This window comes from Macrobrachium nipponense, chromosome 34 (assembly GCF_015104395.2).
Source record: "Macrobrachium nipponense isolate FS-2020 chromosome 34, ASM1510439v2, whole genome shotgun sequence".
Taxonomy (NCBI): domain Eukaryota; kingdom Metazoa; phylum Arthropoda; class Malacostraca; order Decapoda; family Palaemonidae; genus Macrobrachium; species Macrobrachium nipponense.
The window spans coordinates 13,171,253-13,184,192 of NC_061095.1; the positions used below are offsets into that span (position 1 = coordinate 13,171,253).

The 12,940-nt window shown below is 34.5% G+C and overlaps 1 protein-coding gene across 3 annotated transcripts in view; it reads right to left on the reverse strand.

Moving 5' to 3' along the window:
• The window catches only part of LOC135207908 (serine/arginine-rich splicing factor 4-like), a 77,995-nt gene that overhangs the window by 9,536 nt on the left and 55,519 nt on the right, over positions 1–12,940 (reverse strand). For 2 of the 3 annotated variants that reach the window (XM_064239844.1, XM_064239845.1), the window contains exons 7-8: positions 2,019–2,207; positions 1,480–1,524 (exon numbers count right to left, since the gene is read on the reverse strand). In XM_064239844.1, the coding sequence (XP_064095914.1) occupies positions 1,480–1,524; positions 2,019–2,207 (234 nt within the window). The remainder of the gene's footprint in view (positions 1–1,479; positions 1,525–2,018; positions 2,208–12,940) is intronic. The other variant, XM_064239846.1, reaches the window with a different exon arrangement.

Sequence of the window (12,940 nt, forward strand, 5' to 3'; positions counted from 1 at the left end):
AACTACCAAACAGTACAATAACCATTAATTTTCATTCTTTATTATATCTTTACATAATGGAGATACCGACAGTTATTATGAAACATACATATAATAACATTATACCAGAAGAAGAATTCTAGAAAATATTTGCTGGCTTCAATGATAGCAGTCTTTGATTAGCTTTATATTTTATGATATTTAATTCAAAATTTTTTTTCATTAAATGTATTGCATGACTAATTTTTTCAATTTACAGTAACCTTTTACCAATAGGATAAAAAAATACACAATTCCTTGTGAATCGTAAATGAAGAAATTATCAGCTGACGAAAAACAAATGGCGGCGGCCAGTAGATACTTTTGTTTATGTTCTGACAATGAAGGTAAGCTGCACTTATTATAGCATAGAACAGCCATAAATTAACAACAACATAAGAATAATATTAGATTCTCAGATAATTAAAATAACGTTTATATTTATTGTCGTGGTTATTATACAAAAATAAAGGTTTGTTGACTTCTGTGGAAACAAATATTGCTTTGTTTGGACTTCGGTCAGGAAATCCAAAAAATGTGGTAGGCTTAGTCCCTAAAGTTTGGACTTTTTCAATAAAAGTAAAACAACATTTATATTGTCTGTTGTCGGGAAATCCAAAGCTTAGGCTTAGCCTAGTGCAAAACTCTTGCACATTTCTAAAACTAGCCTATACCACATGTAATGTTCAGTTCTAAAATTTTAGGCCATAAAATTGGTCTTTAAATATCAAACCTTACAAGAATTTATACATTAAACAATATTTGAAGGTTTTTTTATGAAAAGCACAATAAAAATGCAGTTAACAGTTTTCAATAGACACCCAAAGCATTCAAAGTAAAGTTTTCTTAGGATCTTTGATGATTTTAAAAAAATTTTCGGCTTACGACGCATCTAAAAAACATAACCCCGTCATAAATAGGCGACTGCCTGTATTCATTTTTGAGTTAATGTAAAAAAAATATTTGACTTGACACATTTTCTTTCATTACTAAGAATTATTTTCATAAAATCTAAGAATTATTTTCATAAAATCAAAGGAGACATGGCATAATTTTTGCTGTCTTTAAATTGTAAATTATACATGGCGCCACCCTGTCCCTGTTGGCCATGCAACGAACTAATGGCGGCTGAACCAAGCCGAACCACGGGGGTTCCCGGACCACAGAATGCTGGTTTTTTTTAAGAGGTTCAACTGTATAGCTTTTCTTTTTTTACAAAGTATATTAAAGCCTTATTTATTGTTTTAGCCTTAGATTTCAAGGTTTTCAAAACCTAGGCTAGGCTACACTATCAGCACTGAATGGCCTTTCTCTTGGCCACCATTGGCTATTGTAACTCTGGGTTGTCGTAAAACGAGTGCGTCGTTAAATGAGGAGTACTGTATTCAATATCTATACATTTCAAGGAATGAAGCCAAGAAAAAACAATGTTCATATCAACGGAAAAATACATGTACTGACCTTGAACGTGAACGGCTTCGGGATCTGGTGTGGGATCGGGACCTGCTGACAGTAATGAATATTCATAAAAAAGTGAGCGAGTGATTTGACAACAAATCATATAAAGGAGGTTTCTCATATGGCTGAGCACAGTGTAAACAATAAATTATATGACTAATGCAATATAATTTGGTTTTTAATAATTAGGAGTAGAACAATTTGATAAATTGTGTGACTGATGCAATATAATTGGTTTTTAATAATTAGGAGTAGAACAATTTTCTAAAACTATCATATACAAAAAAAAAAGTTAAGTGCAAGTTTGTTTTCTTCAATCATGATATTGATGCATTCAACATACCTTGTGTAAAACACTGGGCATTGTTCTGAAGAAAAGTCTCATATAGAAAGGAGCTTCAGAATATAAAAAACATTGTTCCTAATCCGTTCTGATATAAATACCCTTTAACCTGTAATTAATGCAAAACTGTAGTTTACAATAATATGAACTGTGATCAAGAAAAATAACAACAAATCAATAAATACATAGACAATCTTACCTGGAACGGGAGCGTGACCTAGAGCGAGATCTTGATCGAGACGATGATCTTGATCTTGATCTTCTTGAACGTCTTGACGAGCGAGACTTCGACTCATCAACCAAACGAATCCGTCTCCCATGCAAGTCCTTCCCATCTAGACGATGCATAGCATTTTTCATATCAGCATAAGTAGCAAACTCAACCACCCTGTAACAGGCCAGATTCAATAAAAAAAGAAAAAAAAAATTAAATACAAAAACATCTCCAATTCTCAACTCCAAGACATCAAATCCTTCAAATTACTCATACTAACTTCATAGCTCCTACACCTGTAACATCAAACTTTAGTAATAAACAATTAGTACATGTAAACTAAATCTTGGTGCATTACTTCTTGACAATTCTAATTACTAAGCCCACATTAATGCACATTATTTTTAATTAACCTATATTTTTTTAGTAGAAACAATGGATCTACTGGTAATTAAAAATTTCATCTTTCATAAAATAATTTCTTTTTTGGCAAGATAAACCCATTTCTTTTAGTGACTATTTCATTTGTCGTGGGGTGTTTACAAACAAAAATTATCCAAAGAGAGTGAAATAGTAGCAGTATGTCTGAAGCAAGATGGGAAATTTTGTAAAAGGAATGAGTTTGTATTAAAATAAATAATGTACTGTATATACTCGCATATTATGCGACTTTTAAAACCTAACTTTGAAGCTCATTTTAAAGGGGTCACATCATACATGCAGTATAAAATTAGCGTACCATCTATGCTTTCCAAAATCGGCCGATTGCGATAGCTACTATCGGAGGAAAACAGATGATCTTTTAAAAATTTTTGCTTTACTTGTACTTCACTATATCCAATAATATTATAAGTATTCTCATATTACTATTGTATTTTAAAATACAAAAGAGCGATCATGCGCCATTTGCATTATTTTGGTTTATACATGTTTAACTGTTCTAGATTAACCATCTATAATTTACAAATCCGTTGATTACGGCACAATACCAAAGGGTTTTTTACTTTTTGTTTTACTCAGTAAAAAAAACATTTGTTACTAGAAGTATTATTTTTATTTTAGGATACACAGGTAGGTGAAAATTTATTAAGTAGAAAATGCCTAAAATTAATAAACTAAAACCCTCCAAAGTCGCTCTCTGTGTTCGTCATCAAGGCAGTCATCATATTCGTCATCTTCCAGATCTTTGATAATTTCATCTTCATCTGCATCTCCGTATGGGACATCGTCCTCACTTCCATCCAAAGCATTTGATATTCCACATTTTTTAAATGCTTTAATTATCACATTTTTATCATTTTCTGCCCTGGATTCTTTAACCCACAAACATAGTGGAGGCAAACCTGGAGCTTTCATCCTCCCTCCTTTAGTAGATGCTTTCTCCCCTTCCAACATCCATTCATTCCACTTCTTCCTGATGTTGTCTTTACAAGGCTTAATTGATACGTCGAGAGGTTGACAAACACTAGTCAAACCACCAGGAATAACAGCTATATCTGCGTTTGTATCTCGAACACCTTTGAAAACCGAGTTCACTTGATGTGACCTAAACATGTCCCAAACCAATAAACTTTTTTCTTACCGTAAACCACCAGGCCTTGATGCCCAAACTCTCTTTAGCCAAGTCTTGCAGCCATCATCATTCATCCATCCTTTTTCGTGAACGTGGACAATGATACGGTTTGGGAATTTTTCTTTAGGCATCAATTTCCGTTTAAAGATAACCATGGGGGGAAGTTTTGTCCCATCTGCCATACACGTTAAAACAACAGTAAAGTGTGTCCTTTCATGACCAGTAGTTTTGATTAAAATGCTTTTCTCCCCTATTTTACTTACAGTCGAGTTTGACGGCATGTCGAAGGTAAGCGGAGTTTCATCCATGTTGCCGATACATGATAATTTGTAATTACTAGCTTTGTGGTGCTTGATGACAAATTTGAGGAAATCATTTATTTTTTCTTCTAGTTCTTTGGGCAGTTTTTCTGCTATTTTGGTTTTCCTTCTTAGGACAAAGTTATGTCTTTTCATAAACCAAGTACACCATCCTGCACTTGCTATAAAATCTGGAAATTGCCCATTTTTCTTGCTTCTCGAATTGCATACAGTCTTATATACACACCGTGTTATAATAAAACCATTTTCTCGGTTTTCAGACACCCACTTTGCCACTTTATCTTCTAAATGCGGCCATTTACATTTGGATCCGCGATTTGCACACTTATAAGATGGAGTTACTATTAAATTTTCCTTTTGTTTTCTCCAGCTTTGGACACAGCTTTCCCCGACGCCAAACCGCTTACCAGCTTGAACATTGTTTATTTTTTCAGCTTCAGCTACAATTTGCAGCTTAAAATTTAGCAGTATACTTCCTTGCTGATCTTTTCTCCATGGTCCTATACACTCTGTGGGGTCCGAGTCGCTACTGTTGTTTTGACTGCTTGCACTTCTGAGCTATTTATACCAGCTGATTTACAGTTCTGGAAGCAACATAGGCCTACTAAACAAAGGTGATCACACCCTTCATAGCCCACGCAACTGACAAACAATTTTTTTCCAATGATGTATTATCTTTATTGTACTACAATGCACACATAATCCTCTATCCGAAATCCTAAAAAACAAAAAGCTCTAAAAACCTAACACATTTTGTGGAGTAGAGCGTCAATTCATATGGAAGGTACTATAGACTTGTTACCGTGGCCGAGGCCCTCCCCCCTCGAGGCTCCTCTGCCGTTGGCTTTTAAACGATACTGCCCTTGATGCCAATTTTACGAAAACAAACAACTGCAGCCCGTACGTGGACAGGACCTTTGAATGTTTCCTTGAGATAAAACCCTGAGGCTAATAATTTATAAGATTTATTAAAGTGGGTTTTTCATTCCCAGGTAACTTTTTAATCTCCCTTCCTTTCGGCCCTGCTCTCTCTCTCTCTTCCTAAAACCTTGCCAGCTGTCCCGAGCGAGAGCTTCTTTTTTCGATTGGATAAACTATAGGCCCGCATTTCGCATTTTCCATACCTATTTAATTTTGTATATTAATATGGGGGGAAAACTGACCCTTTGCTTGGCTGTTGAAGTTTGATGTCTAATCCACGGCGAGTGAGATGAACCATGAATAACTTGTAAGTCGGGAATTGGTCAAGTCACTCGACACTTCAGTTCAGGCCAAAAACTTTGCCATGGTCCGCATTCAAGCACAATATTCCAGGTCATTGGTTGTTTCCTATTTCTACTATTGTTTTGTCAGAAGGAGGAGAGAGAGAGAGAGAGAGATGAGAGAGAGAGAGAGAGAGGAAGATAGAGAGGAGAGACGAGAGAGAACGAGAGACAGAGAGAGAGAGACGAGAGTGGACGAGAAGACGAGAGAGAAGAGAGAGAAAATTTGTCTGGTAATCGGTTTGTTATTTATTTCTACCAACTCACCAAACTTACTATATGTTTTATTTCATAATTTCCTGCTCACCAATCTTTATTCTATACCTACGATATTAAGAAATCAAGAAAATATGTGTAGAAAGGAGAAAACTGCTCCAGACTTGTACAGTGTGGGGAATTTAAACGCCACGTGGAGCCTTAGGGGGTTGAAATATTCGCAAACAGCACCAAAATGATTATGCCATGGTTGATCAGAAAATAAAATTGACTCCCATTTCTTTTTGATTATTGGCATAAAAAAAACTATCAATCTTGGAGCCGACGTCAATTTATTTAGGAATCTTTGAGTAACGGAAAAGATAAATCATTTGATATCTGTAATGGTGGGAGAAAATTCTTCTTTATCTGCTTGTTTACAAATTTTGGCAGACATGCGGAGATCAAACACGTGGGAGGACAAAACAGCCCAAGCCAGAGCTCTGTTCATTTGTAAATACTATAGTTGGTTTGGTTGCTAGGCTTACCCCGATTCAGTTGGTTTGGGTGTTGCGCTGCAGATGCTGCTACTGCTACGCAAATAAGCGCAGTTTTTCTTACCAAATACCCAAGAGTTGGGACCATGTCAAAATCCCAAGATTAACCAAAAGTCCCAAGATAATAAACAATAATTGACATATGCCAAGCCCTAAATATTTACGCTGTCTGCCTGTCTGTCTATCGTGTGGGAAAAGATACTGATAATTTGAATTGACGGTTACGATTTCCTGAGAGAGAAGACGAGAGAGGGACCTCTCAACTATACTGTTAGCGCAACTGTGTGTGATGTGTGGTAGTGCATGTGTGTGTGTGTGTATGGGTATACTGTTAAAAAAAATGTGCTGTACCTACAGGTAATAACCTACCAATCTTCTTTGGACAAAGATAAAACAAACAAACAAACAAATTTTGTTGTTGATAGTCGCAAGGGGTTATAAAGGGTGGGAACTGTGACAGCAGGACAGAAAGATTAAAACATTTTTCCAGAGATTAAAGAGCTGAATTTTGTTTGAAGGTATCGACAACAGCATTCGTAAATAGGTATCCATCTTCTAGGAATTATTTTTTCTTTTTTCTTTTGCGGTAAGAATCTTCAAAACCATGTTTGCATTCAAAGATAATGAGGAAGGAATCATTCTATTTTTTAATGTAATCAGTAAAATTAACGTACACTATTAAAAACGTCAAAACACCGTACTGTATGCAAAGCAAACACCACATCATTGTCAGCTTCGCATGTTGTAAACACGGTTCATTCTAAGAAATTCACAAAGTAGTAGGTATAACCAACACCGGATTGGCTTGTTGGTAGCCATGGAGATCTTTTATCCAATAACTGGCCATCTGCTTACTGCTTTACTATTTATAAGACATATGCCGTGCGGATGGAACGAGGTTTGAATGTTACCATGATCATGATTTTCCGAACTGATGACCGCAAAAAATTACTCCCAATAACTTTTCTTTCTTATATAATTATTACTTTGTGAAAACCAATAATATAATATGATCATTTTAAACCTTTAATGTATAAGTGGTATGAAAAAATACCAGCGCGTAGCGATGCGTCATCATATTAGTCGGTATGAAAAATACCCACATGTGTGTTGTAGCGATGGCATCATTCACCTAGTGCAAATCCGTTTTCCGCCGGACCAATCCTCAAAAATTTTGACGACTCTTCAACTCCAGAAGATCGAATTATTGGGAAATATATTTTATAGTCATAACTTATTGTTAAAATTCACCAAGTTGAGCTGCAAAACACTTATTATATTTTGGATTCGTTATGTACATATATTTTTTTCGCGTTTTATGAATGTTTGTTTTGCAAAAATAACAGCCTTACTTAGTGAACATTATGGTAATTTTGTCCCAACTATGTTTTATTATAGGTGATCTTAATTGTGTCTTCACATTCATTTAACAGTATTATGTTAATATTTATTTAAATAAACTGTAAGTAATAAATAACAATAATGAGAAACATAAAGGGAAAAAATGTTTTTGCTGCAGTAGTGATGTTTGTTTGATCATGCATCTGACCTCACATTTTCGAAATCTGAAAAATTTCAAAAACCGAAAAATTGGATAAAAGAAAGCGTGTGTACTGCACATTTTTTAAAACATTATGTACACGCACACAATGTCTACACATTTACTGATACCCGTTGGTGAAAGACTCAAATTACAGTATATTTATTCCTGAGAGGAGAGAGAGAGAGAGAGAGAGAGAGAGAGAGAGAGAGAGATGAGAGAGAGAGAGAGAGAGAGAGAGAGATTTAGGACTCCAAGGCGTGGTATTTTTACAATTACAGTAGAGACCCGGTTCACGACCGTATTAGAACTCGACATAATCGGATTTCGCCACTAAATTTCCAATAAACTTTGTATCTGTTTTCTACCAAAAAACCAGTTTCCGACCCCCGACCATATGATGTTTGTAAACAAAACTGTTTCCGCCAGCCGCCGCTTGTTGGCGTCATCCAGTGCTACCAAATGTAGCATAATTTCATGTTTTTTTTTAGCATAATTTGACCCAAGAATTGGAGCTTAGCATAATTTCTTCACACTTAGGGTTCTAGTACAATTTTAGAATGTATTTTCACTAAAATTTTAAATAAAATGCAGAAAATTCCTCAGTTTCATACACAGCTATAGTGAATGTATCTTCATAGTGAAATTGCCTCAAAAGCAGCACTAACAAATGAGTTAATTGCTAAGTTTGAACCCAACTAAGGAATGTTAAATTTTGTGAATATAAATAAATACCCACAGTGACATGACAAACGATCAGTAAAGTGTTAATGTTTTTTCTTTGTGAGTAAAGAATTACTTTTTTTCCTTTTTTAAGTTTTATTTTTTCAGTAGTTATCAAAATTTTAATTATGTCTGAAGTGATTTTCACAAAATTTTCAAGTATTTATTCATTGTGTATGTGATCTATTAAAGAAAAATGGTGTTTCAGTGGCATGATAATGATCAAGTAATAAGTACGTGTTTTTCTTCTTAAGTAGAGACTGGTTTGTTTGTTTACCTTTTTTTTTTAGTTTTAATTTTTCAGTAAATATCAAAATGTTATAGTATTTGAAGTAATTTTCACACATTTTCAAGTATTTATTAATTGTGTATGTGACCTGTTAAAGAAAAATGGTTCTCAGTGGCATGATAATGATGCAGTAATAAGTAAAATTTGTATGTTTTTCTTCACATTTGTATGTGTGATCTTCACATATTTGTCAAATAGTATACTAGTCATTGCATATCAAATAGTATACTAGTCATTGCGTATGTGATCTATTAAAGAAAAATGGTGTTTTATTCGAGTTTGCGAACATGGAAAGATCAACAAATTATTAGTTATAATATTGTCTGTTCGTCACTTTGTATCATTTCACCTAATATATAAATGTTTTAAATTTCCATTACATCGTTGTTTTAGCTCAATGTATTAGAGAAATGAGATAATGATAGATTAATAGCATAATTCTGGCACAAAATTGCACCATATTTGGCATAAATTCTTGCTTGGACCGACTAGCATAATTTAGCAAAACAGTTGGTAACACTGGTGACGCCACTCTGCATTGTTTAAAGTCCGCAGCTATTGTTTACAAACATTCAAACATGTATCATGTCTCGTACACCTTGCGCGCATTTCGTTTGCTTTTTCGGTGGTATCAACTCTATACGCAGTTACCTTTTGATTCATCATGGGTCCCAACATTACTACTGGCTATCTATGTTCAAACCTTTTGCTATTGTTAATCTCTGAAATAATGGAAAAGTCTTTACAAGGCATCTCGCGTTTTCCTTCTTCAAAATGTTTCCATCATTTCCAACTCCAAAATAAACCTTAAGTTTCGTCTATCCTCTCCTCTGCATGAAAGTGATGAGCGAAAAAAAGATTTAATCAAGCACCCTTGTTTGATTTTTTTTTTCAAGCATAGACCTATTCTAAAACCATGTTCACCCTTGAGGAGCGCGTTTCAGTACCAAATGCAATACGTATTTAAGTGTTAGGTTTGGAGTGAAGGCAATGTTTCGTACGTAGGTTACATGTGCGGTTCGGTAGCGAATGCAATCTTTAAGCTTTGTTAAGCTTGCCGGTAAAGAAGAGGTTAGCCATAGCTTAAATCAGAGAAGCCACTATGCCATATTAAATGCGTAGTAATTAAGAAATTAAGACAAATCTTTTATGTCGTACTGTAATACGTCAGTTTACGTGTAAGATTTGGTAGTGACACCAGTTACATACGTAAATGTTCGGTTCGGTAGCAACGCAATCTAAGCTTTTTAAGCTTGCCGGTAAAGAGGAGGTTAGCCTTAGCTTAAATCAGAAGCCGCTACGGTATACATTAATTATAGAAATTAAGTAGATTCTTTTATGTCTACTGTAAAAATACGTCATTGTTTACGTGTGAGATTTGGTAGTGAAACCATTGTTACATACGTAACGTGCGCCGTTCGGTAGCGAACGCAATCTTAAACTTTGATAACACACTCTCTCTCTCTCTCTCTCTCTCTCTCTCTCTCTCTCTCTCTCTCTCTCTCTCTCTCTTCTTTATTTATTTAGTTTTTATTTTTATTATTATTTTTATTTATTTATTTTATTTATTGTCTCTCTCTCTCTCTCTCTTCCTCTCTCTCTCTCTCTCTCTCTCTCTCTCTCTCTCTCTCTCGTCTCTCTCTCTCTCTCCTCTCTCTCTCTCTCTCTCTCTCTCATCTCTCTCTCTCTCTCTCTCAAGCTTGCTGGTAAAGAGGAGGTTAGCCTTAGCTTAAATCAGAGAAGCCGCTATGGTATAGAATAATTATAGAAATTAAGACGATTCTTTTATGTCTACTGTAAAAAGACGTCATTGTTTACGTGCGAGATTTGGTAGTGAAACCACTGTTACATACGTAACGTGTGCCGTTCGGTAGCGAACGCAATCTTAAGCTTTGATAACACACTCTCTCTCTCTCTTTATTTATTTATTTTTATTTATTCATTTATTTTTATTTATTTATTTTTTATTTATTGTTCTCTCTCTCTCTCTCTCTCTCTCTCTCTCTCTCTCTCTCTCTCTCTCTCTCTCTCTCTCTCTCTAAGCTTGCTGGTAAAGAGGAGGTTTAGCTTAAATCAGAGAAGCCACTATGGTATAGAATAATTATAGAAATTAAGACAATTCTTTTATGTCTACTGTAAAAAGACGTCAATGTTTACGTGAGATCTGGTAGTGACACAGTTTACATATCCTCGTAAAAAAAGAGGTTAGCTTGATATTAAACTCAAGAGATGCTGGTACGTAATGGTATAGTAATTGTAGAAATTAAGAAGATTCTTTTACTTATATGTACGTATATATGTACCATGCAGTACCATAATAATTGTCAGTCCAATAAGCTTGAAACCAGCCCTGATATTGGACAATTTGCCGTAAAAGACGCACCTTTTTTACAAGGACATTTATGAAACAAAATCGTTAGTATCATAACATTTACTGAAAGATAATTTTCAAGCGATTTTGTATACAGTATTGCAGTCGACTTCGTATAAGATTATAAGATTTACCATAAATTAATATCGAATGTAAACGTTTCTAGGCTTATAGCGACGATATGGTTTGGTTACTAACATAGTCCCGCTATAAACCACCAGGGCTGCGCTATGGTTTGTTTACATCCTTAAATGCCGACTTACTGTAGGCAAATTTTGCGTTAAGTTTTTGATTAATATAAATTGGGTTTAATTTTAATATGTTTTATTAATTTACTGTAATAATTAGACTTGCTTTCAATGTTTTTATTATGTTAGCAACACGTTTTATGCCTACCCACTACACTACGTTCCACTACTTATTACCTAGGTAAGCCTATGGCGCTTGGTCAACAATTCGGTTGGACGCAGGCCAGTTTTCTTTTATACTGTATACTATTATACATTTAAAATTATAAATATACTTATTTAACATGATATTTATTTAACTTCTTTTAACTTATTTAGTTGTAATTTACATGTAATGTATTGTAATAAAAAAGGCAAGGTTAGGGTATAATGATGGTCAAGAACGGATTTAATCCATTTCAGTTATTTCTTATGGGAAAACTTGATTCAGTTCTCGAAATAATCGAATTTCGACGCTCCTTCTGGAACGAATTAGCGTCGAGAACCGAGGCTCTACTGTATTTTATTATCTTGGGATTCTTTTTTAATCTTAAGATTTTCTATTTAATTCTTGGGATTAGTAAGAAAATTTCTGTAACTTGACTAGCAACAGCACACATCTGAATGACTCGGCCATTAGCACGTTAAACCACCAACCTTGTGAATTGATGCTCTCGGAAAAGGAACTCGCATGATACATGAGATACATGACAAAACCATTGTTTATTGCTGAAAATTTTGGGGGTGGTCGCATGATATGCGAGATCGCACGTTACTCAAGTATATATCGGTATGTTTTATATTGAAAAAAAATACTATTTCATAACAACCAACTACTTATGGGGATCTAATTTTAATTTAACCCTTTTGCTTATGGCTCGCAACACTTACATCTCTGTGAAGTGGCAGGGACGCCAACAGTAAGCATATAAATGTTTATACCTTTATTAAAAAAAGGACAGCTCTGACAATTATCATGATAGACCACTCGATCTTCTTTCATTTTGGAGCTTAATTAATTTTTCATTATATAGTTATTTCTAATATATTTTAACCCTTAAACACAGACTGGGCGTATTATATGTCGACTAGAATTGTCTCTCGGTGCTTAATTGACGTACGATACGTCGACTACAAAAAGTTTAAATATTTGCAGAAAAATAGTTAAGGCCTAATTTGCAAAAAATTTTAAATCACACGCCTTGAGGTATGCCGGGAGTTCACGGATCAAGCTGTTGTTTTGTTTACAAGCGTTACCCAGGCGCACATGTGCGAATTTCTTTTTTCTCGCACTAAAAAGCATCAGCGACACATCTCCGAAATTCTTTTGTCACTTTGTCGTAATTTTTGCACCGTTTTATATTAGCCATTACATAGAGTTTTATATATGAAAATGTGTGCAATTTCATGTAGAATACAACAAAAAACAACCCATGGTTGTAGCTTTTATTGGTTTTGAAATATTTTCATATAAATCACGTTAAGTGCCAAAATTTCAACCTTCAGTCAATTTTGACTAGACCGAAATGGTTGAAGAACGCAATTGTAAGCTAAAATTTTCTCTTACATTCTAGTAATATTCAATCATTTACCTTCATTTTGCAACAAATTGGAAAACTCTAGCACAATATTTCAATTTATGGTGAATTTTTGAAAAACAATTTTTCCTTACGTCCACGGGCGGAAACTGCCGAAATTCTTTCGTCATTTGTCGTAATGTTTTATATTAGCCGTTACATAAAGTTTTATATATAAAAATGGTGCAATTTCATGTAGAATACAAAAAGAAATAACTCATGGTTGTAGCTTTTATCAGTTTTGAAATGTTTTCATATAAATCATGATAAATA